The following is a 22,188-nucleotide window of genomic DNA, read 5'->3' on the forward strand; positions in this document are numbered from 1 at the left end:
TTTATACCAACCTAATTGACGAGAGGCTTGTAGAGTGTCTGATGCCAACCTTAACGGTGAAGGACCGGTAGAGTATAAATTAGTGTTTAACTCATACTTTAGCCAATTGCAAATTGCCATTACGCAACATTAGGTTGTCAATTATTTAATTCCTCCAAATTGACTCCAAAACTACTTAATGATAGAAAAAATGTTTTTACACAAACTCTTTCGAGCAATTTAATACTAGAGAATGATATTTTGGTCTGTTTTCTATGTTATTTTGATCTGCAGCTTCTATAATGTGGTATCTCGTCTGAAATCTATCTAGTATTGCAATATAATGTTGTCTTAGATCCTATGCACGAAGGATCCAATTTAGTTTGATTTGTCACACTTGCAGGGATAGATATTAATCTCTTCACTTTAGAGCAGCACAATGGTGGAGCTGATCATTTTCACTAGCTGTGTATTCTAATAAGGCTTCATTGCAAGCATTCTATGGAGCATTTAATAAGGTGGAAGCATGCAATGGATTCAAAAATCAACCATCTGGCTATCTTCCTTAAATTATTTTGGTAAATAAATCTTGCTTGTCTAGTGGTTTAATGAGTAGGAACAATGGTGTTGTTATCTATATCTGCTACGTCAATAGACAAATGAAAATTAGGCATTTGGAGGTGATTTTGATATGCAGTGCATGGAAGAGAAAAATTTTCTGTCCCTAGCTTTGCAAAATTATAAACAAGATTGAGAATTGGACATAGAAAAAAAAGGGGTGCTAGCTTGTGATCTTCTTTCCTTGAGAAATTAAATATAAATATATTTATTTTCTTTTTAAGAAATAAATGAAGACATGTTGCATATCTTGTTCTTCTTTTTCTTAAGAAATTAAATATATATATATTTATTTTATTCTTAAGGAATAAATAAAATACATTTTCCTATCTAATTTTGTTGGAAAAAAATTAAATATAGAAGTATAATTTTGTGAAAAATTGAAGATAGAAATATTATTTAGAAAACAAAATATGACATGTTTGCCCCCATGCAGGATCGAACTACAGACCTTCAGTTTACAAGACTGACGCTCTACCACTGAGCTATAAGGGCGGACGTTCTTATGAATCCTTAATCCATATTTATTTTTATTTTTACCATAATATTTTTCTATCCTATGGCAATCAGAGCATCCTGAGGGCAGAAGAACCTACATTTGTCTATTTTATCCATTCACAGTATTCCAATCTGCAGTCTTTTTCTGATGGGAACATCTAAGTGCTTCCAAGACGACACCAGGACCCTTCGCATATAAAATTTGCAGTCAGCATAGAGACGTGGCCTTGTTCCAGACAAAGGTCTGAGTTGATCACAGGGCTCCGAAAACAATTATATACGCTCCAAAGCCAACACTAAGAACATAAAGACATCTTGCAAGTTGCACCGTTCGGTCAAGCATGCATGATAATTACACAGCCAAGGCCTTTCAAGTGGTAGAGAAGAACATCACATATACTCGTGGCTCTCAAGCTTGGCAAGAGAGCTGATCCAAGGAAGACGTGGGGAGAAAGGCTAAGGTATGGCAGGTATTTGGTTTTTCGCTGGGCAACGGCAAATAGTCCTTCAGTATCTTAGATAAATTTTCTGTACATCATTTATAAAAAATTTAAAGTAGAATGCACCGCCTCATCCGATTGAACTATATAGTCATTATTTTTTAATATAATTTTATTTTTTTATTTAAATTTTTGAATGATGAAAATATTTTAAAAAAAAAAAATTATGACATTCTTTATCGATATTACGATATCCTGTGTTCAAATTATAATTTTTTGCACATAATATCATAATTTTTTAATAAAATATTATAAAAAAAAATATTTTCATCATTGAAAAATTTATATGAAATTTTTCAATAATGAAAATGTCCATAGCAAACGCAGGACATTATAATATTGACACAGAATATTATATTTTTTCAGAAAAAAAGATATTTACGTCATTCAAAATTTCAAACGAAAAAATAAAATTATGGATATTAAATGAATATTGGATAGCGATAGCTACGTGGTCTAATCGAACAAGATGGTATACTTTATGTTGAATTTTCTATATCGCAAGTGGTGTAAAAAGAATTTCACTACTATCCTAATTCCATTTGCATTACACTTGTGTCTCTTCTTTGCTTTTTTTTTTATTTTTTTGGTTAAGTATAGGGGCCTTTTACCAGAATTTTTTTCATAGCCATTGAAAGAAATTGTACGCTTGCCCCAAAAGCAAAAAAACAATTATTCAAGAGGGTGAGGACCTCCCCCTCTCTCTCTCTTTCGTGGTAATACGTGAGGACCTCTCTTTTTAAAAAGAAATTAAAGACCAGAGCCTATGCAAGCAGATGTCATATCTGAAAAATAGCAGTGGATCCTTTACCCAAAGTTACAGACTGGTTTTTCTTTTTTTCTTTTTTTTTTTTTTTGCTTCCTTCTTCCATGCTTGGCTCAACGGAGTGAGCATCCCCGATCACAGGCTTCCATATGCCCAGTTGCAGCTATTCTAAGGAGCAAGAGCCGGAATTCTCCCAGGTAGGAACACAAGTCCATTTTTATTTTATATTTTTATATAATATAATAATAATAATATATTATTATAATTTTTATAATGATATAATAACATTATATAAAAATTATTATAAAACTTAATATAAATATAAATTTTAGTATTTATCATTTATTATATTATTTAGATTGAAATCTTAAAATAAATAATGTATAATAATATTTTTTGATAGAATAAATAATTAGTGAAAATATTATACAATATCTTATACCGTCATTTCCCAAACTAAAAACATTTTTTCACTGCGGTTATCAAATAAATATTAATATTTTATAAATATAATTATCAAATATCAAATGATTTTTTATTTAAAAACTCTACTAGATAAAGCTTCATTGCTCACAGTTTTACAAATAAAAGCTCTACCACGAACAGGAATGATGAATTGCACCCAAGTCCACTTAGCTCTCTGCCATCAGCATTAGCTATTTGTACCAAATTTGACACAATACTAGGACATGCAAATCTCGCAAGGGAAAGTAGGGTTCAACACATTCTTGCAAAATATTTATGATCAAGTATTAAAAGATGTTTATTGTTCCACACTTCATAAACATCACGTATTTCTCGTCGTCTTTCCCTTGCCTTCTTCCTTTCTGTTAGACAGGGAACGTTGAGAAAGCATTCCAAAACGCATCGTCGCAGCCACCCCACCAGGGAGAAGAAACGAATCTTTTCCATTGATTCATCGAGCATATATAGAGAACAGAGGTTTTCTAACCACCAATAGTATAGCTAGTTAGATTTCTTCTAGCACAAAAGTTGAATATAAACCGAAGGCTATGAGCACTGAGAATCACATATATCACCCTGTGTTATGTTAATTCGAAGCTCCAAGCCAGCCAACAATCATGTCCACAAGCTACATGCCAAGAGAGAGGATCAAAACTGGCCAGGTGAACGAACTTGCAACCTTTTCCTTTCAAGCTCAAGCTGCATAGTTCAAAAAAAAAAAAAGGTAAGAAGTTTTTACATGGTCCGTAAACTTGAATTATTCCAGAAAAACTCATAATACATATGATTACCACTTTCTTGACCCGTTCATTGGCAGCTGGTGTCCCCCCGCTAACATTTTCAGGTAGATATGGACTGCATACACGAACTTCCTTCATAACCACTATGACAGTCTTATCCCAATAAACTGGAAGCCTGACATGACAATCAAGTTTATTTGGTATGTAAGATTTGGAAAAAACTGAAAATGAGGTCCATAAAATGAACTGCACAGAAATCACAATTGCTTCTGCTTCTATTTTTCTATCAGACATAAACAGACAATTGCATATATTTCTTTTTTCTAGGGAAGAAAAATAAGTAGATTTTCATGATTAGGATACATATAATGGCCTTCATTAAGGTTCACCATCTCGGTGCTAAACCCTACCATCTTACCGTAGTGTCAAGTGTATGGGAGTTGATCCGGCATATCGAGTATCGGTACGCCCTCTACACCGCATATTGGTTTAGTACCATTACGGTAAGATATGGTCTGTATGCATCAATGTCGACCAGCATGATAAACCTTGATTCTTCATAATTCAGCAATATACTAGCTATCATCTCCAGTCTGGTAATATTATTGCAACTCAAAATCACCTAGAAATCCCATGCAGCTGATGTGCAGTTCTATTAGGTCTACAACAAGTTACGCTACTTGGCCAGGATCAAGATTCTTTTTGTCATGATATTGATGCAACAGCATCTAATATCTCTACGGTTATTGTTGCAGAAATGTGCATGACAGGAAGCATGCAAGCTGGATTCTAGGAAAAGCAGATACAAATGGGAAAACTTTCATTTGGTGCGACTGTCAAATGAAGTTTAGATCTAGATTTTGTTTAGCTCCAGATTATTCAGTTTTAGATCATTTTCCATTATTTTTTACTGATTTGAGTCTTTTAGAATAGGCAAGTTAGGTGTTATATTTTCCTAAACTTCTTGGACTGAATTTGGACTTCTGGGTCTTACTTTAACAAGAGAAGTCTTTAAGTCCTAGAGGTATATGTTTAGACTAGGAGACAGCATAAAAACAAGAATGATATTCACTTCTTTCAGTACGAATCTCAATGGAATGCAAATTTTGTCAACTTTCATTATTATTTAATTAGTAAAGGATCTAAGGTGTCTTCATCACAGATAAATAACTTAAAAAGATCTCTGAGTCAATGGACAATTTTTTTTTTTTTTTAATGATGAAATTCCGGTGGTTCTTTCTTTTTCTTCCTCCTTTGCTCTATTTTTCCTCTCCGTGGATTTGCCCCAGATTATGGATGTGATTCCCTTGAAAAATGGTTCTTTCCCCTTGCAGGTTCTCTTCAAAAACCTAATTCATTTTCCAATTTCTGCAGTTTCTTCTTTGTTATATATATATGAAAATAATATGGTTGGAAAAAATCTTCTGAACTTTCTAGGAAAAGTTGATCTCATCAACAGCAGTAGATTGACACATTTGCATGATGTTGACAGCAGCAAAATATTTGAAAGTTGATACCATAGAGAAACAGGTGCAGGAACAAGCCAGGGTGCGAGTTGGCTTGATTGCCTAAGTGACTTGATGCAAGAGATTTCTCATGATTCTAAGAAGGATAGAACCACAGTGTGGAGACATGAAGTGTCCAGGGCCAAATATCTAATACACAAGGCATCAAATTTGAAGATCGAATGTCCACAGAACTCTATGCAACTAAAAGAGCTAGGGTCCAACATCAGATGCCCAAGAAAGAGTGAGCATCATATAACCAAACTAGAGATACTGACAGCATAAAGTAAGATGAGAGAGGAAGAAAGAATGAAAGGAAATCAAGGTCTCAAAAGAGAGAAAATAAAAACCTAGCGAATTATTCTACGGTAGAAGAAGAGAATGGTGAAGGATGAGGCATGACAATAAAGGAGAAAACATTATAAAAGAAGTACTCAATATTCGACTAGCAGTTAAATAACAAAGAAGAAATTAGTGTTCCATATAACCCTCGGTACAAATGCCTATATTATTCTTAAAACTCCTCTTTGACATGTGATCAGGAGTAGCTCTGACACTAGTCACTCAATAGATTTTCACATAAGACTAGAATTTTACTTTCCAATTCAAATATTGTCCTTAAAAATGAAAATTAATCTATGAACCAATGATAGGTCTTCCACAAAAGCCATAATATTCGTTCTTTTATGAATCATTTCCATTATACAATAAAAAAATAAAAATTTAATAACTCTATGAGGACTGCTTATTTTTGGAGAGTGCTGATAGTTTAAGGAGTTATAATATCTTGGTTATATTTTTAATTATGTTTTGTCTGCAACTAGGTGAAAAATTGATCAGATTAGAAAATCAAGTCAGGTTCTTAATATGTTTCTTGCAATTACTTTGTTTTTTTTAAGTTATAAAATTGGTGATAAGACCATAATTATGTAGGTTTAGTAAAGCTGAACACTCACCGTTGCAGTTTCAATGGAAATGAACTTCTCAGCATATTTGTCAATTTCTAAGTCCATCAGTTATCATTCACAATACCACACATTTCTTGGTCATTAGCATGATAAAATGATGTTTCTGTTGGTATGTCATATTTTAAGACCACACTTGCCAGACTTGTGCGCACCCCCCCCCACAACCCCCCCCCCCCCCCCCCGGCACCCTCCTCCTCCTTTTCTCTCTTCCCATGTGTGCGTATGTGGGTCCGCATGTGCTTTTGCATCTGAATATTCAAAAGCTTGAAAAAATTAGAAATGATTAAAAAACAAAAAATGAGGATCATATATGTTCCTACTATCTACATAACCATAGATATGCCTGATTTCTTTGGACTATCAATAAAACTAACCCATGTGATATGCCTCATGTATCTAATATTATTGGGCCCCATTTAAGATGCCCACTTTCATCTATGCATGACGAATGCCACAACTGATGGAGATTGTGATTGCGTATCAGTTTAATTTGCATATCAAAAAAGAGATTTCTATGTAAACTGATCGAGAACACAGTAAATTATGGTCCATAGTCTCAATATTAAAGATAAGCAAACCATTTCTTTCTGCAATTTATAAACAGACAGGTGTGGAAAAATAGTAAGCATACATAGAAATAAGTTGGTTACAACTTGACTAACAGCTTATATGCCCATGAGGATGGTGTAGACAAGAGATAAGGAGGTGCACATCAATTAAATGACTATGATGTAACATAAAGGTCATGATTGCAAAAAAGATAGATATGAGATAAAGGAGGATTCCGATAGGTGTGTCTAATCTCAAAACACAGGGAAAGAGAATTGGATGTTCACTATGGTATAGTGATTTACTAGTGACTGAAATAGAAAGAAAACTGAATATGCAATAAAGACAATCTTTTCTCTACTTGAGCCATTCTTCTTATGCTAAGTGAGACTGTTGAACTCAACAAAACTGGAAAATTTCTTCATTTCCTGAAATAACCTTAGAGTTTAGCTTAATAGCTTAATAAAATACATTTTGCTATACATATGAAGGTTGATGACATCATAAACTTTAACCCAGCTTATACTTGATGTAAGGCATGGTGAAGATTATGTCAACTGATGGTTGTGGTTCACACAACAACAAAGTTATGTGTGTGATAACAAGAGAGAGGTGGGCAGGGAGGGAGAGAGGGAGAGAGATTGAGAAAGGAAGAGACCAGATGAAGTGGATGACTGGGCTTTTACATTAGACTGGGATCAGGAAGATACTAAACTCACATGAGAAACGAGCAATCTTATCAATCACTGTAATCTCATGAGATCTGAATGCTGAACTGTTGACTATGCATGAGAGATAAGAGGGGGTTGATGGCAGTTTGTTTCCCATGAGATGAAGGGTGGAATAAGGTGACTGAATAGAAGACAACTTCTGAAATCTCAGAGACTATAGGTGGAAAAAATTTAGTCAAGATGTCTCAGAATTTCTTTCCTTAACAGGATATTTAAGTTTTTATCCGATTGCTTGGCAAAATCCCACTGGATCTGGCAGGAAGGTGGGGTAGATCATGTGCAGTGGGGTGAATGGAAGAGAGCGGGAAAAGGGAAAGGGTGACAGGCATATCGGTTTCGTTACTATCGTAGGTCTGATCCTTGTGGGGTGAAGAAAAGACCATTCCAAGTCTTTTTTTCTCATCCTACAGGAATTGAGCCCTGCGACCACTCCACATCTTCCTCCCCTCTCCCACTCTCTCGCTACGTCCTCTCTCACCAGACTATCCTACCAGATCCATCAGGATTCTCCCAAACAAGCCCTAAGTAATTATTAGCATTATCTAGAGCTCTAAGTGAAGAATGGTTGACAGGCCCCGTTGGTTATAGGCTCAAAGAGACTTTCCAAATTCTGTTCTATGTGATAGTGGACCAAATAGTTTCCTGACTTGTATCTAAAATCATGGGTCCAAATCATATAACAAGAAGCTAGTTGAACATGACAACAATAGTCCCCTTGTCAGCTGGGCAGTAATACTATTTTGTGAAGGTAGTGCTCAAGATTTTTTTTCTTTTTGAGAAAAGGAGGGGATAAGGCATATAATTTTAAAGAAACAAAGGTGATTGACATCTCTTGGAGGAAGCCAGCAAAAGTGGCTAAACAGGCCAAGAGATGTCAATTTTATTTGTTGTTTAGTCACTCAAGTATGTTGCTGCAATTCTAGTAATTGAACTATACCATATAACAAAGAGCTACCCGAACATGATGATAATAGCCCCACTTGTCAGATGGGCAAGAATTCTATTTTTTTGTGGAAGGAGTGCTCAAGAAATTTTTTTTTGGAGAAAAGGAGGGAATAAGGAATATAATTTAAGAAACAAAGATGACTGGCAACTCTTGGAGGTTTATTCTGAACAGTCAAAACCAATAAAAATGGCTAAAAAACCAGGAAACGTCAACTTTATTTGTTGCTATGGTCGCAAAAGTATGTTGCTGCAATTCTGATATTTATGTAGAAATACAATTGAACCTTGCACTTTACCAGATCTTGCTCTTATTTTCAGTAGATTGATCTTTTTTTGTGATCTTAGAAAATCACCTTAAAGATCTCTGCTGCAAATTGATAATTTTGTTCAGTTGCCAAAAAACCAAAAGCTATGATCATGTGGATTCTCTTTATTTAGATCCATAATAGTGTTGTATCAAAATGTCAATATCTATCAGAAAAAGAAGTTTAGGTCTCTATCGGCAGGTAGCAGATGTAGATCACAGCAAGAAGCTTCAGCTTCATGATGAGTGCCTATAAAAATTAAGAGCATGATAGTTAAGATAGATGATATATCATCCTTAAGGGACCTGGATGTGCTCGCGATTTAAGGATGAGATGTTGGCTATAATGGGAGGAAAGGATGATTTAATGAACCTATGATCATCAAAATGGCATATTTAAATTCTCACTTTCCTTTACATAGAAGAGAACATCTTCAGTCACCCAAAGGTTGATCTTTTCCTTCCAGATAACATCATTAGGCTGACATCATATGCTACTAATTTGAAAATCACAGACAGAAATATGCTGAAATTTCTAGATTGTAGATAGCAAATCACTGGATGAAAATAAAATGTTCTAGATTTTTAAAAAACAAGGTGAAAATTTTACTGTAGAGAACTTGCTGCTGGTTCATAGGAACAAATGAGAGTGAACTAGGCATTTTGGTTATAAAGAATGGTCTCATAGTGATTCCTATTGCCCAATGACTGCAAAGGATTGGTTTCGATGAGCAGAAGACAGCATAATGCTTACTTCAGAAATTATGGACAGAGCTATCACCTCCCAAATCCAGCCTTTGGTATTTTGTGAGTTTTATTTAAACAAATAACAAATGATCATAAAACCTAATTATATGTAAAACAATTTTTATTAATAACAGGGAGAAAGTTGTTTTTCATCGAATTCAATTTTTCAGATTTTATGACCTATCAGTTATTCCAAAGCTTTATGAGGAAAACAATCAAACAGCATTTTCTGAATATTATTAATTTTAGGTTTTGGTAAACTTGTGTAAGCAAAACCCACTAAGTCTTTCAATCTCAAATATCTTAGTCATCCTGGTTGGTCTCCAACAATGAGATGGACAGAGCAGTCTATCTTGGCCAAGATGGAAGGCTGAATAATTATAATTTTCCATGGATACTGGTTTATCTATCAATATCAAATAATTTACCTTCATCATGGCCACATTTAACTTTTGCCAAAATCTTTCCATGTCACCTGCTTCTCAACAAACTCTGTTAATTCAGTGTCAGTGCCCTATCTGGTTTGAACAAACCTAAAATAAACAAAAGTGTGACAGATTAGCCTTGAACCTATTTGAAGATAATGACTCACAGATTGGTCTAGAACATATTGATTAGGCCACATACTACTCTTGGCCTGAATTTACAGCTTACCTTTATCAAAACCTCAATCACAAATTTCTCTCATGTCACCAAATATACCCACCATTGCGCTGATCGGAGGAAAAAAAGAAATCATGAGGGGCTCCCCAAAAGGCCAACCGGAAACCCTCAGACTGCATATATGATAGAGCTTGCCAGAATTCATGCCAATTTGTCTAATAGAAAATTGACTGCAACGATCAGCAGATCTCAACCAATATGATAACAGTTAATATAGCATAGTCTACTTCTTAGAACAATACATGAGTCCATTGCGCCATCTTTTGTGTTCATTTTGTCACTCCAGATTGCGTCAGAAGGGACAGCTCCAAATTCTGATGCAAATCCATGGCACAGTAGAATGTACCTTCCACTACTCTATCTTAATAGTTAGCACGTGAACAACCAAATCCTATATTCAGACTGTCTATAAATGCCAAAGCTTGGTCATCGGAACTTAACAATAACATCAAAGGAAAGGATTTACAACGAAGGCTTTGCTCATGGCTGGTAACTTGCTCCTCTTTTGAGAGGCTCATGCCGTTGAGGGGCAGATTCTGAAATTTGTTGGCGGAATTAAGCAGGTCTGTTGCCTTATGGTGGGATGCATCACAAGTATTTCAAGTGCAAGTGATGTGGTTATGCCTAACATCCTATTGGTCCTAGTGGAGAGTTGCTGTTACTGTGTAGCCTTTTCTTAGTCTACATAGGTGTGCACCGGAAGAAGGGAAAAATAAAACTGAAAGAACTTGAGAACTTTGACATAGTAATCAAAAACACGATTGCAATAAAAGCACATAAAGGTGACCTATGATTACCCAAGACTGACTATTTCTTGTAATACTTAATTATACAATCAGGGACCATAATGTTCGATCAAAAGAACAGCATATACTTACGTCTTGGACAATGCATCATAAATACTCTGAGCCTCAGAGGTGACCCCAATGCCAATCCGCTCAGCTTCAACCTCTGCTTGTCTGCATTACGCCCCATAAATCATGAAAACCACCGAAGGCATTGAAAAGATTCAAGGTTAACGGGTCTTGATATTTCCTCTACGACTACAAAACAGAATATATTTCCCGCACAATTTCTATAAACATAAACAAGTAAGAAAATAGCTCCTGACGTATAAAACAAGAGGTACCACATTGTTTTTTTTTGCTCCAAAGATCGTTTCTTGGACCAATTTAGGAGGAGAAAAAAAGGCCCAGAAAGAGTAAAAGAACATTACAATCGACCAACTAGGTCTAAGCAATGAATAAATCAAACTAAGAAAGCAAAAATCAAATAAGCCTGCTCCAGAGTTCATCCCCAAATCAATAACAAGCAGGAGAAACCAAAACAAGAACCGGATCAGCACCTCAGCGCAGCCTCTTCCCTCGCCTGGATGCTGGGGAGATCGACGTAGCACTTCTTGAGGTCAAGAGGGTCCTCGCCCCTCCCCAAGAGGGTGAAGTCCTTGATGTAGTTGGCCTTCAAGAGCCGAAGGTTCCGCCCAGTCCCGGCTTTGGTGGCGCCCTCCTGTGCTCTCCCAGGTCAAAGAAAACAAGCGATCGATGCAAAAAAAACGAAAGAGTAGAACAGTAGGAGAGATATCGAAGGAGATCTACAGGGGAAGTAAAAGGATATGAAGGACGAGGATGTTGGAAGGGCGGTCGTAGGTGATGATCTGGCCTTCGAACTCGTCTCCGAGCGTCGTCTCGATAGCGAGGATGCACCCCACCGCGAACTCCTCGCCGTTGGCCCCGTCCATGGCGGCCTCTCCTTTCCGTCTTCCCTCCAGAGACCAAAGAAGCTACGAGAGAGCCCCTTCATAAGAAGACGGAGGTTATGTATACCAGCGGCAACAGGAGACCCAAGAGTCCACGACCATCGGATGTGGGCGTCATCATAAATGGCTACAACCGGTACACGTGGCAACCGCCTTAAGAAAATCCCAGTAGGAGAACAAGAAAAAGAAATGAAAATGAAGCAAAGGAATAAACTAGTTCCACTTGTCCTTGACACTTCAGATGCTAAATGAAATCTGAAGTAAAACGAAATATATATCAAAAATATATTTGGATACTTTTTGTAAATGTTATTTTTCAGAAATAAAAGTTGATGCCCTAATAAATTCTGAAGATGGGTTGTAGAGGGAAGAAAATATAGCCATTCTAATTTTTTTTTTTTACGCATGTTTAAGGGAAAATTGACTTGTATGATGGTTTTTGAACCATATTTTTATATACCATCAGTACATATCTTTATTTATAAAATATATACATATTTTACTTGTTTAGTGTCATGGTAGTTACTAGAAAAAAAGCAATTTGATGACCCAATAAATCTTGAAGATGAGTTGTAGTGGGAAGGAAGCATAGCCGTTCTAATTTCTTTTATGAAGCATGTTTTATGGAAAAATGACTCCTGTAGTGATTTTTGAACTATATTTTCATATGCCGTTAATACGTATCTTTTTTTATAAATTATATATATATATATATTACTTGCCTAGCCTCATTGTAGTGACCAGAATAGAAGTAGTGACATTTTTTCTTGTAAAGACAACACAATATTCACCAAAAAAGAAAAAAGACACACAATATTAAGGCCCTATATCAAGCATATGCTATGTATCCAAGAATGATGGATAAATGTGATCCCAGCTGCACTGTTTTTTTAAAAAAATTTCGAATCAAACTATGCTGACAAAATTTGTGCCTTTTCTTAAATTCAAGAATTTATCTGTTGCCTTTTTTTCCTTCCAAGGCCAATGAACAATGCAGATAAATTATCATTTGACATAAACATGCAAAGATAAATTGCCATTCTATTATTTTTCAGGGCTTCTTGATCAACTCTTATCAACATCGATCATAAACATACTTGAAAATAAACTTGGATGTCTCAATAAAAGACTTGACTCAAGACATGGTCCTAGCCTCATTATTATAATATATGATCAAGAAACTTTGAAGTTATCATTAAAAATTTGATCTCGGGTAAGCTAAACTAGGTTTTCTTGCCAAGATTAAACCAATTATGTATGAGTTCTGTATTAATGTTGATATGGCAGTTGATTTTATTTCTGGTTTAGCAAGGTAAAAATATGCTTGCGCTAGGACAAAAGAAAAAATTCGCATCATTATATAATATCTAAACTCCAAAGTATGTGTCAAGTTTGCTACAATGTAAAAACAAATTTATAAATAAATATGGCTTCATTTTAGGCAACCGAAATGCATATTTTAAAGACAAACAAAGATGTGCCGTGTTAAAACTGCAAAATTATTGTGTATCTCTTCAATTAAGAAGTAAATCCCCTGTCTGTTAATTGAATAATAACTGCACCATTTATCTGGTAACAGTCTGGGATGAAGTTGCTACTCTATTAGGATCCTTTCCTTATATAAGGCCACATGTATGACCATAAGTTATTAATTGGATGATGTTGACAAATTTTCCTATTCTTTTCAGACAATGAAATAGTATGCTGGGGTGGATTCCTACCGGATTGCGGCCTAATGATATTGAAAATTGAGGAAATAGAATAGTCAATTATGGAAGTATACAATAGCATGAATTACTACGCACAAGAGTTGAAGAGGGTGGACTGAAAATTTGCATTTACTCTAATTAATAGTATCATTCCCATGTTCTCTAATAATCTTTGTGCTTTTTTCCGCTGTTCCAATTGAAACTTTTTGAAACCCCTTGTACTGAAAAAAAAAAAGCTACAAAGTCGCATGGCATAGGAAGATTGGCATTTTATACTATATTATTTGTAGATTGCATCAATCTGTAGTTGCATCAGTCCTTTTATATCGTACAGCATGTGAGCTTTGAAAAAATTTATTGATGATTTTTTTATTTAATCCGATGATCTAAAATAAATAAAAAATAAAAAATATTAAAATATTTTTAAAGCATCATAGTAAATTATTTTTTGATAAATATTATGATATTTTTTTATAATATTTTATTATAAAGAGCACTGTAAGATTTTTTTTTCTTCTTTCTTCTCTGCTTCTCCCTTTACCTCCCTCTGCTCCTCCGCGCCACGGTTACCTCCCTGCCTTCGGCACCGTTGGCCCTCCTTCCTCCGTTCGCAAACCTCGAACCCCCCCCCCCCATGATGCCCCCTTGCATGCAGGCTTGAACCCCGCATGCCTATAGATCCTCCACCCACGGCCAACCCCCCTGGTGCCCGTGGCTCATCCATCCCCGCCCACCCATGGGTTGTCCACCCCCTCGCCCCGCCTGCGATCACCCCCCATGCCTCACTGGCCATCTGCGGCTTCTTCATCGTCAGCCCACGTGCCGTCCCTCCCCCCGGCGGTCTTCCTCTCTGCTCATGCTGCCACCCCCCACCCCCTTCGGCGATCGTGCCGCCCCCTCTTTTAGCTTCTTCTCTGCTATAGCCCCTCCTCCCCCTGTGCTCATGCCACCGTCAACCTCCCCCTGGCCCCGGCCCTGGCCTATAGCTTCTTCTTTATGTGCTCCCGCACGTTGGCGGTGGCCCACAGTCTTCTTCCCTTCCAGCTGACCGGTCACAGCTTCTTCGTGGTCTTCTTCTCTCCCAGCCTTGGTGCAATACCCATTCCCAGATGGAGAATTATTTTGAAAAAAAAAATTACTGCATAAATAAACTTAAACTTTCGAAATAATTACCGCACCGGTCATGCACAGGGATAGTTACGATAAGCCCCACTTTACTCGATACCAAGGTTGGCTATTCGGTCACTCTTATTCTAAATCTGAAGAGAGGAAAAATTATCTCTAAATTAGTTCTACATGCATAATCTTCCACAGCCTTGCTTATCGGTTATCACGTACTTCCTATTTTCACATTAGACATGTTGGATATGCTAAGTTTCACTATTCATTTAACTATATTATCAACAGAGAGCTAAGTTGGAAGTGGAAGATTCTGTTCTTTGCAGGTAGAGCAACCCTTTGATGGGCTATATTGCCTTCTCTTCCTATTTATACCACGTCTCATCTTTACGTGCCTATTTCCATCATTCATAAGTCAGGAAAAAAAAAAATTTTTGTGCTTTTCTTTGGGGTCATTGGGTAGATTGAAAAAAGTGTGCATCTTATATATTGGGACCCCAATGGTGTATCAAAAGACAAGGGATGCCTAGGGTTATGTCTCCTCAAGCATAGGCAACAAGCATTATTATACAAAATTGCTGCCAATCTTGTGTTGCAGCTTAAGTCCCCATGGGCTAAAGTGGTGATATCCAAGTATCAGTTTCGACGACCTTGGATTGCACATCGGAAGCCAAAAGGTTGTTCTCCTATTTAGAATAAACTCTACAAGTTTGAGACCATTTCTCAATTTCAGTATATATGGATTGTTGACACAGGTGAGGCCATTTGAGCCTTATGAGCCTCGGGTGTCTCCGATCCCTTTGAACAATTAGCCTATTTATTTGAACATGGATGTGGACTATCTTGATCCGAACATGACTGCTTTTGTGACAAGCTATATTTTTTGTTGGGGGATACCCACCGACCGACCGACTATCGGAGGGCCCGATCGGCTGGCGGCCCGACCGACCGACCGACTATCGGGGGGCCCGACCGGCTGGCGGCCCGACCGACCGACCGACTATCGGAGGACCCGACCGGCTGGCAGCCCGACCGACTAACCAACGGCCCGACGAACGACTCTGACTGGCCGATAGTAAGTCGGGCGACAGGCCGACGGACGCCATCAGCGGCTAACTGCGGCCATTCCACGGTCCCTTCCCGACCGACTAAACCCAGAGGCCCGGTAGCCGACCCACATGAAGCTCGCTGACCGACGGAGGAGTCCGACGCCACTCTGCTGGCCACCGACCTTGGGTCGGCCGACTCCACCAACCACCGTACGGCCGCCAGACGTTGTCAGCTCTGACACGGACATGCGGCACAGTTACCTAGGGGCATTGTCCCGCCGAGAGCTGGGTCAACCCTGGTGATTAGACGGCTACACGGCGACATGACGTTTTCACGGCGGCTCTGACAGCCTACAGTGAGTTGACAGTTCCTCACTTGTCCGCGCCATTAATGATGGCGCCATACCGCGCTCCACTATATATACCGGGGAAGGCAACAGTGCAAGGGATCGATCCGCCCGTCTCTCCCACATACGCAGGCTCGCTCCTCTCTCCCTCTCCCTCTCTCCTTCTCAGAGCTCTCTGTCTGCATTTCACTGTTGCCCAGTCACCTCTCTGACTTGACCGTCGGAGGGTCCCCGCCGGAGCCGCCTCCGGTCAGTGCGGACTTCCTTTTGCAGGTGCACGCTTCCCGGCGATCGGGCGACGAGGCGATTGGCCGCAACAGATTGGCGCGCCAGGTAGGGGACAGCATGACAAAGACAAGAGCTCAACGATCGAGAGTCACTGGGTCGGCAAGGCGCTCTTCCCGCCGGGAAGAGGCCTCTCCACCACCACCGGCGGCGGAGCCTAGCTCTCCGCACCCTGCAGTGACCACGGAGGCCCAGATTGCGGCCATCGTACGGCAGATGACCGTACTGACCGACGCAGTCAAAAGCCTCCAGCAACAACCGGCGGCCCGACCTATGCCTTCCAGGAGCAGCCGCCGACGGCCGCGCCGACCCCTGTCGCCTCCATGCGAGCGCTCTCAACAGCGCTCCCACGGAGAGGAGGAGGGGCGACCACGGCGCGACGACCGACGGTCTCAGCGGCCCTCTCCTTCCCCGTTGGAACGGGCGAGGAAGGAAAAGCGGCCGCGCACACCATCGGCCTCTCTTTCAGAATCCTCCGGAGGCTCCACTCCTGGGGTCTCCCAGCATCGACGAGCGGACGACTACGAGCGACGGTTCGAGGAGATCGACCGCCGGCTCGCCCAACTGCAGATGGACGGCCAGAAGTCTTCGAACGACGTCGACTTCCAGACCGCCCAGCCTCTCTCTCGACTGGTCCTCGATGAGCCGATTTTCAGTCGGTTCAAAATGCCGAACGTGGAGCCATACGACGGCTCCACCGACCCAGTCGACCACCTCGAGAGCTATAAAGCTCTCATGACGATTCAAGGGGCAACCGACGCTCTTTTTTGCATCGGCTTCCCCGCTACACTTCGCAAGGCTGCCAGGGCTTGGACTCCGGTCTTCGATCGGGCAGTATCCATTCCTTCGCGCAGCTCGAGCACTCGTTCGTGGCCCATTTCAGCACCAGCCGAAAGCCGCCGCGAACGTCGGATAACCTTTTCTCCCTCAAGCAGGGGGAAAACGAGACGCTCCGACACTTCGTGGCGCGATTCAACGCGGCCACGCTCGAGGTCCGGGACCTCAACGAAGACATGGCGGTTTCAGCCATGAAGCGGGGCCTGAGGTCGTCCCGATTTACTTATTCTCTGGACAAGACCCTCCCCCGAACATACGCCGAGCTACTGGAGCGCGCATACAAGTATATGCGTGCGGACGAAGGAGCGTCCGACCGACGCTTGGTCGAGCCCAGGGGTCCGAAGGAGAAGCGAAGAAAAGGTCGGGAGCCCGCCGAACCAAGCAGGCCTCCGGCCGATAGTCGGCTTTCTCCACCCCGACAGATCCAAAAATCACCCCGCCGACAGACTCCGAGGTCGGTGCGTCCCAGGTATGACTCCTACACTCCTCTCTCCGCTCCCCGTGCGCAGATCTTGATGGAGATCGAAGGGGAAGAATACCTGCGACGGCCTCCGCCTCTGAAGGCAAAGGGCCTCGACCATCGGAAGTACTGCCGGTTCCATCGGAGCCACGGCCACGACACCGAGCGATGCATCCAGTTGAAGGATGAGATCGAAAATCTCATCCGCCGGGGGTATCTCGGCAAATTTCGAAAGGGTCCGCCGACCCGACCGACTGCCGATCGACGCCTCCAGCCGACTGAAGAGGCGCCGACTAATCAGCCGACGGCTGGAGTCATCAACATGATCTCCAAGCGACTGGGATCGGGGACGTCTACAGGGGGGGAGCCGACGAAAAAGCCGCGCCCGGACGACGTGATTACCTTCTCAGAAGACGACGTTCGGGGCATCCAGACTCCCCACGACGACGCTGTTGTTGTGTCGGCGACAATAGCCAATTACGATGTAAAACGAATTTTTGTTGATAATGGAAGTTCGACAAATGTTTTGTTTTACTCGACCTTCTCCCGAATGCGACTACCGACTGATCGACTTAGTGGGGTCTCCACGCCCTTGATCGGCTTTGCCGGAGACACCGTCACGACAGAAGGAGAAATCACCCTGCCCGTGACGGTCGGTACCGAACCACGGCAAAGCACAGTCTCCCTCATTTTCGCGGTCGTCCAAGTTCCTTCGGCCTACAATGCCATACTCGGGCGACCCGGACTGAACGCCCTCAGGGCGATCGTCTCGACGTACCATCTCCTTGTTCGATTCCCGACCAAAAACGGAGTCGGGGAGATGCGCGGAGATCAACAGCTCGCCCGACGATGCTTCCAAATCTCCGCCCAAAGCGACGAGACAAAGGATCCCCTGACAATCGACAAACTGGATCAACGGGAGGAGGAAGAGCGGGGTTCGCCGGCCGAGCAGCTCGAGGCGATCCCGGTAGGAGAAAATCCCGATAGAAAAGTTTGGGTCGGGTCTCAATTGCCCGACACCGAACGACACCGACTGGCGGAGTTGCTGACGGCCAATGCCGACATATTCGCATGGTCGGCAGCAGATATGTCGGGCATCCCTCCAGAAATAATTACTCACCGACTCAACATCGACCCGACAATGAAGCCGGTGAGGCAGAAGAAAAGGTCCTTCGCCCCAGAAAGGCAGAAGGCCATTGACGAAGAAGTGGACAAGCTGCTCGAAGCAGGCTTCATTCGGGAATCCACGTATCCCGATTGGCTCGCCAATGTCGTCATGGTCAAGAAAGCCAACGGGAAGTGGAGGATCTGCATCGACTACACCGACCTCAACCGAGCATGCCCGAAGGATAGTTTTCCACTCCCGAAGATCGACCAGCTGGTGGATGCGACGTCCGGATTTCGACTGCTCAGCTTCATGGACGCCTTCGCCGGGTACAATCAGATCCGGATGGCGCCTGAAGATGAGGAGCACACCGTGTTCGTGACCCCCAAGGGCCTCTACTGTTATCGGGTGATGCCCTTTGGATTGAAGAATGCCGGCGCCACCTACCAGCGACTCGTCAATAAGGTCTTCAAAGACCAGATCGGGCGCAACATGGAGGTATACGTGGACGACATGCTGGTAAAGAGCACGCAGATCCCGGACCATGTTCAGGATCTCGAGGAGACCTTCCGCACCCTTCGACGACACCGAATGAAGCTCAACCCGACCAAATGCGCCTTCGGGGTGACCTCGGGGAAGTTCCTCGGATTCCTCGTTTCTCAGAGAGGGATCGAGGCCAACCCTGAGAAGATAAAGGCGATCCTCGACATGCGTCATCCGAACACCAAGAAGGAGGTCCAACAACTGAACGGAAGAATCGTCGCTCTTAGCCGATTCATTTCCCGATCAGCTGAAAGGTGCCTCCCATTCTTCAAGACCCTGCGCCAGGCGAACGATTTCTCTTGGTCGGATGAATGCGAACAGGCCTTTGAAGACCTGAAAAGGTACCTGGCTTCCCCGCCGCTGCTCGTAAAGCCGCAGGTCGGGGAGACCTTGTATCTCTACTTGGCCACATCTTCTGAGGCGATCAGTTCGGTGCTCGTTCGGAAAAACGAGTGCCGAACCCATCAGCCCATCTACTGCACCAGCAAAGTGCTCCACGGCGCCGAAGCCAGATACTCAGAGACGGAAAAGATGGTTTTCGCCCTGACCGTCTCTGCGCAGCGGCTCCGACCATACTTTCAGGCCCACGCCATCGTGGTACTCACCAACCAGCCCCTGAGGGCCGTACTGCGCCGACCCGACACATCCGGACGACTCGCTAAGTGGGCAATGAAGCTTAGCGAGTTCGACATTCAGTACCGACCGAGGCCTGCCTTGAAGGCTCAGGTCTTGGCCGACTTCATCGCTGAATGCCCGACGACCGACCGAAGGTCGGGAGCTGAAGGCCCGGGACGAGATTCGGTCTCTGAGCCAGACCCGATCTCCACCTGGGTACTTCACATCGACGGAGCCTCCAACGCTCAGGGAAGCGGGGCCGGGCTCCTGCTCACGAACTCGGATGGGGTAGTCACCGAATACGCCCTCCGGTTCGACTTCAAGGCCTCCAACAATCAAGCCGAATACGAGGCACTCCTCGTGGGCTTGAGGATGGCGAAGGAACTGGACGTCGACAGCCTCCGGGCATTCTCCGACTCTCAGCTGATCGTGGGGCAGGTCAAGGGCGACTTCGAGGCGCGAGATCCGACCATGATCAAGTATCTTCAGAAGGTAAAGGATCTCGTGGCCCGCTTCGGGCATTTCGAGATCTCCCACATCCCCAGGACGGAGAACGCCCGTGCCGACGCTCTCTCCAGATTGGCAACGTCGGCCTATGATTCTTTGGGTCGGACGTTTGTCGAAAACCTCCAACAGCCGAGCATCGATCGGGTCGAAGAAGTACAGCAGCTAACGTCTGAACCAAGTTGGATGGACCCGATCGTCCGGTACCTGTCCGACGGGACCAGTCCCGAAGATCCCGCGGAGGCCAAGCGACTCCGATGGTCGGCGTCGCAATATGTGATCATGGACGGCCGACTCTACAAGAGGTCGTTCTCCCTCCCTCTGCTCAGGTGCTTGGGACCGACCGACGCTGACTACGCCCTCCGAGAGGTTCACGAAGGAATTTATGGGAATCACTTGGGGGGCAAGTCCTTAGCCTTCAAGGTCTTACGACAGGGCTACTACTGGCCGACCATGAGGAAGGATGCGGCAGAGTTGGTCCGAAGGTGCGAGCCATGCCAGAAGTATGCCAATATTCAGCGCCAACCGGCCAGCCAAATCGCTCCCATTATTGCTTCGTGGCCCTTCGCTCAGTGGGGAGTCGATATTCTCGGCCCCTTCCCACCGGCGTCGGGCCAAAGGAAGTTCATCGTTGTCGCCATCGACTACTTCACGAAGTGGGTCGAGGCCGAGCCCTTGGCGCAGATCACCGGGCGGAAGATGGAGGACTTCGTCCAAAAGTCCATCATCTTCAGGTTCGGATTGCCGCACACCATCATCACCGACAACGGACGGCAATTCGACAACCAAGACTTCAAGGACTTCTGCGCCAGGTTCCACATCCGTCATCGACTAACTTCAGTCGGGCACCCACAGTCCAACGGTGAGGTTGAGGTGACGAACCGAACCCTGCTCCATGGACTCAAGACCCGACTGAACGAAGCCAAAGGTCTCTGGGTCGACGAGCTGGGCTCCGTCCTGTGGGCTTACAGAACGACCCCCCGCGTCCCAACCGGAGAGTCGCCGTTCAGTTTGGCCTACGGGACAGAAGCCATGATCCCGCTCGAGATTGGCCTGCCATCTTCAAGGGTCGAGCAGTACCGCGAGCCGGACAACTCCGAAAGCCGGAGGGCTGACCTAGACCTTCTCCCCGAACTGCGAGATGAGGCTCAAATCCGAATGGCCTCATACCGACAGAGGGTCGTCCGGTATTACAATGCCAAGGTCAGACCAAAGCTCTTTAAGCCGGGCGACCTAGTCTTGAGGAAGGCAGAAGTGTCGAAGCCCTTGGACCAGGGGAAGCTGACTCCCAACTGGGAAGGACCCTACAAGGTTGCTGACACCTTCGGGCCGAGGGCCTACCGGCTGGAGACCCTTGAGGGGAAACCCATTCCCCGGACTTGGAACGCCGACAACTTGAAGCTGTATTACCAGTAAATTCTGTAATTCAATCGTCGGAATACAAGTCCAGTTTGAAAAATCGGAGTTCTAACTCTTCGACTACTGATCGGCGCTCAGCCCCGACGCATCGACGCGGACCTGGCACCGACGACACATCGGCCCCTTACACAGACCGATGCATCTACGATGACGGGAGTTCATACTCCTTCTACGGTCGAATTTTCGGGCAGAATCCATCGGCCGACTAGCCGATCGGGCCCCGACCGAAGAAAGGCTAAAAGCCCACGCGGCTATTGCCGCGACTTCCGACCAGGCTACGGCCGGTCGAGGGATATTCGGCTTACCACCGTCTATCACATGATGCGACCTTAGTCGCACCCATTACTCGCCGACCGACCTACGGCCGGCTGAACGACACTCGGCTTGCCACCGTCTGTCAAAGGACATGAAACCCGACGCAAGAGCATGGGGACCCGACTTACTATCATGCCCCCGACACTG

At 43.3% G+C, this 22,188-nt stretch overlaps 1 protein-coding gene and 1 non-coding gene across 3 annotated transcripts; both read right to left on the bottom strand.

Annotated features, from left to right (window-relative positions):
* Positions 1-1,020: 1,020 nt before the first annotated feature.
* TRNAT-UGU (transfer RNA threonine (anticodon UGU)) lies at positions 1,021-1,092 on the bottom strand. Its single transcript has one exon. It is a non-coding gene; the product is annotated as a tRNA-Thr (tRNA).
* A 1,980-nt stretch (positions 1,093-3,072) lies between these two features.
* LOC105039170 (uncharacterized) lies at positions 3,073-11,777 on the bottom strand. Of its 2 annotated transcripts, XR_012134967.1 has the most exons (6): positions 11,592-11,777; positions 11,324-11,485; positions 10,857-10,937; positions 3,618-3,741; positions 3,402-3,525; positions 3,073-3,308 (listed from the first exon to the last, which is right to left on the bottom strand). XR_012134967.1 is itself a non-coding variant. In XM_073244783.1 (5 exons), exons 1-5 carry the CDS (start codon positions 11,714-11,716, stop codon positions 3,475-3,477), a joined length of 543 nt encoding a protein of 180 aa, XP_073100884.1. In that variant the 5' UTR covers positions 11,717-11,777; the 3' UTR covers positions 3,073-3,474. The 2 variants fall into 2 exon arrangements, 1 of the variants encoding a protein (XP_073100884.1); XM_073244783.1 differs by having other exon boundaries at positions 3,073-3,525.
* Between the last annotated feature and the right edge of the window lie 10,411 nt (positions 11,778-22,188).

This window comes from Elaeis guineensis, chromosome 1 (genome assembly GCF_000442705.2).
Source record: "Elaeis guineensis isolate ETL-2024a chromosome 1, EG11, whole genome shotgun sequence".
In the NCBI taxonomy this organism is placed as follows: Eukaryota; Viridiplantae; Streptophyta; class Magnoliopsida; order Arecales; family Arecaceae; genus Elaeis; species Elaeis guineensis.

Bases quoted from the DNA above. Each gene is read 5' to 3' on its own strand.
- LOC105039170 (XM_073244783.1), bottom strand. From the start codon at position 11,716: ATGGACGGGGCCAACGGCGAGGAGTTCGCGGTGGGGTGCATCCTCGCT. The intron at 10,938-11,323 runs GTGCTGATCCGG...GGCGTAATGCAG, and splicing joins AGGGAAGAGGCTGCGCTGAG to ACAAGCAGAGGTTGAAGCTG. The intron at 3,526-3,617 runs GTAATCATATGT...TGAACTATGCAG, and splicing joins ATGAACGGGTCAAGAAAGTG to CTTGAGCTTGAAAGGAAAAG.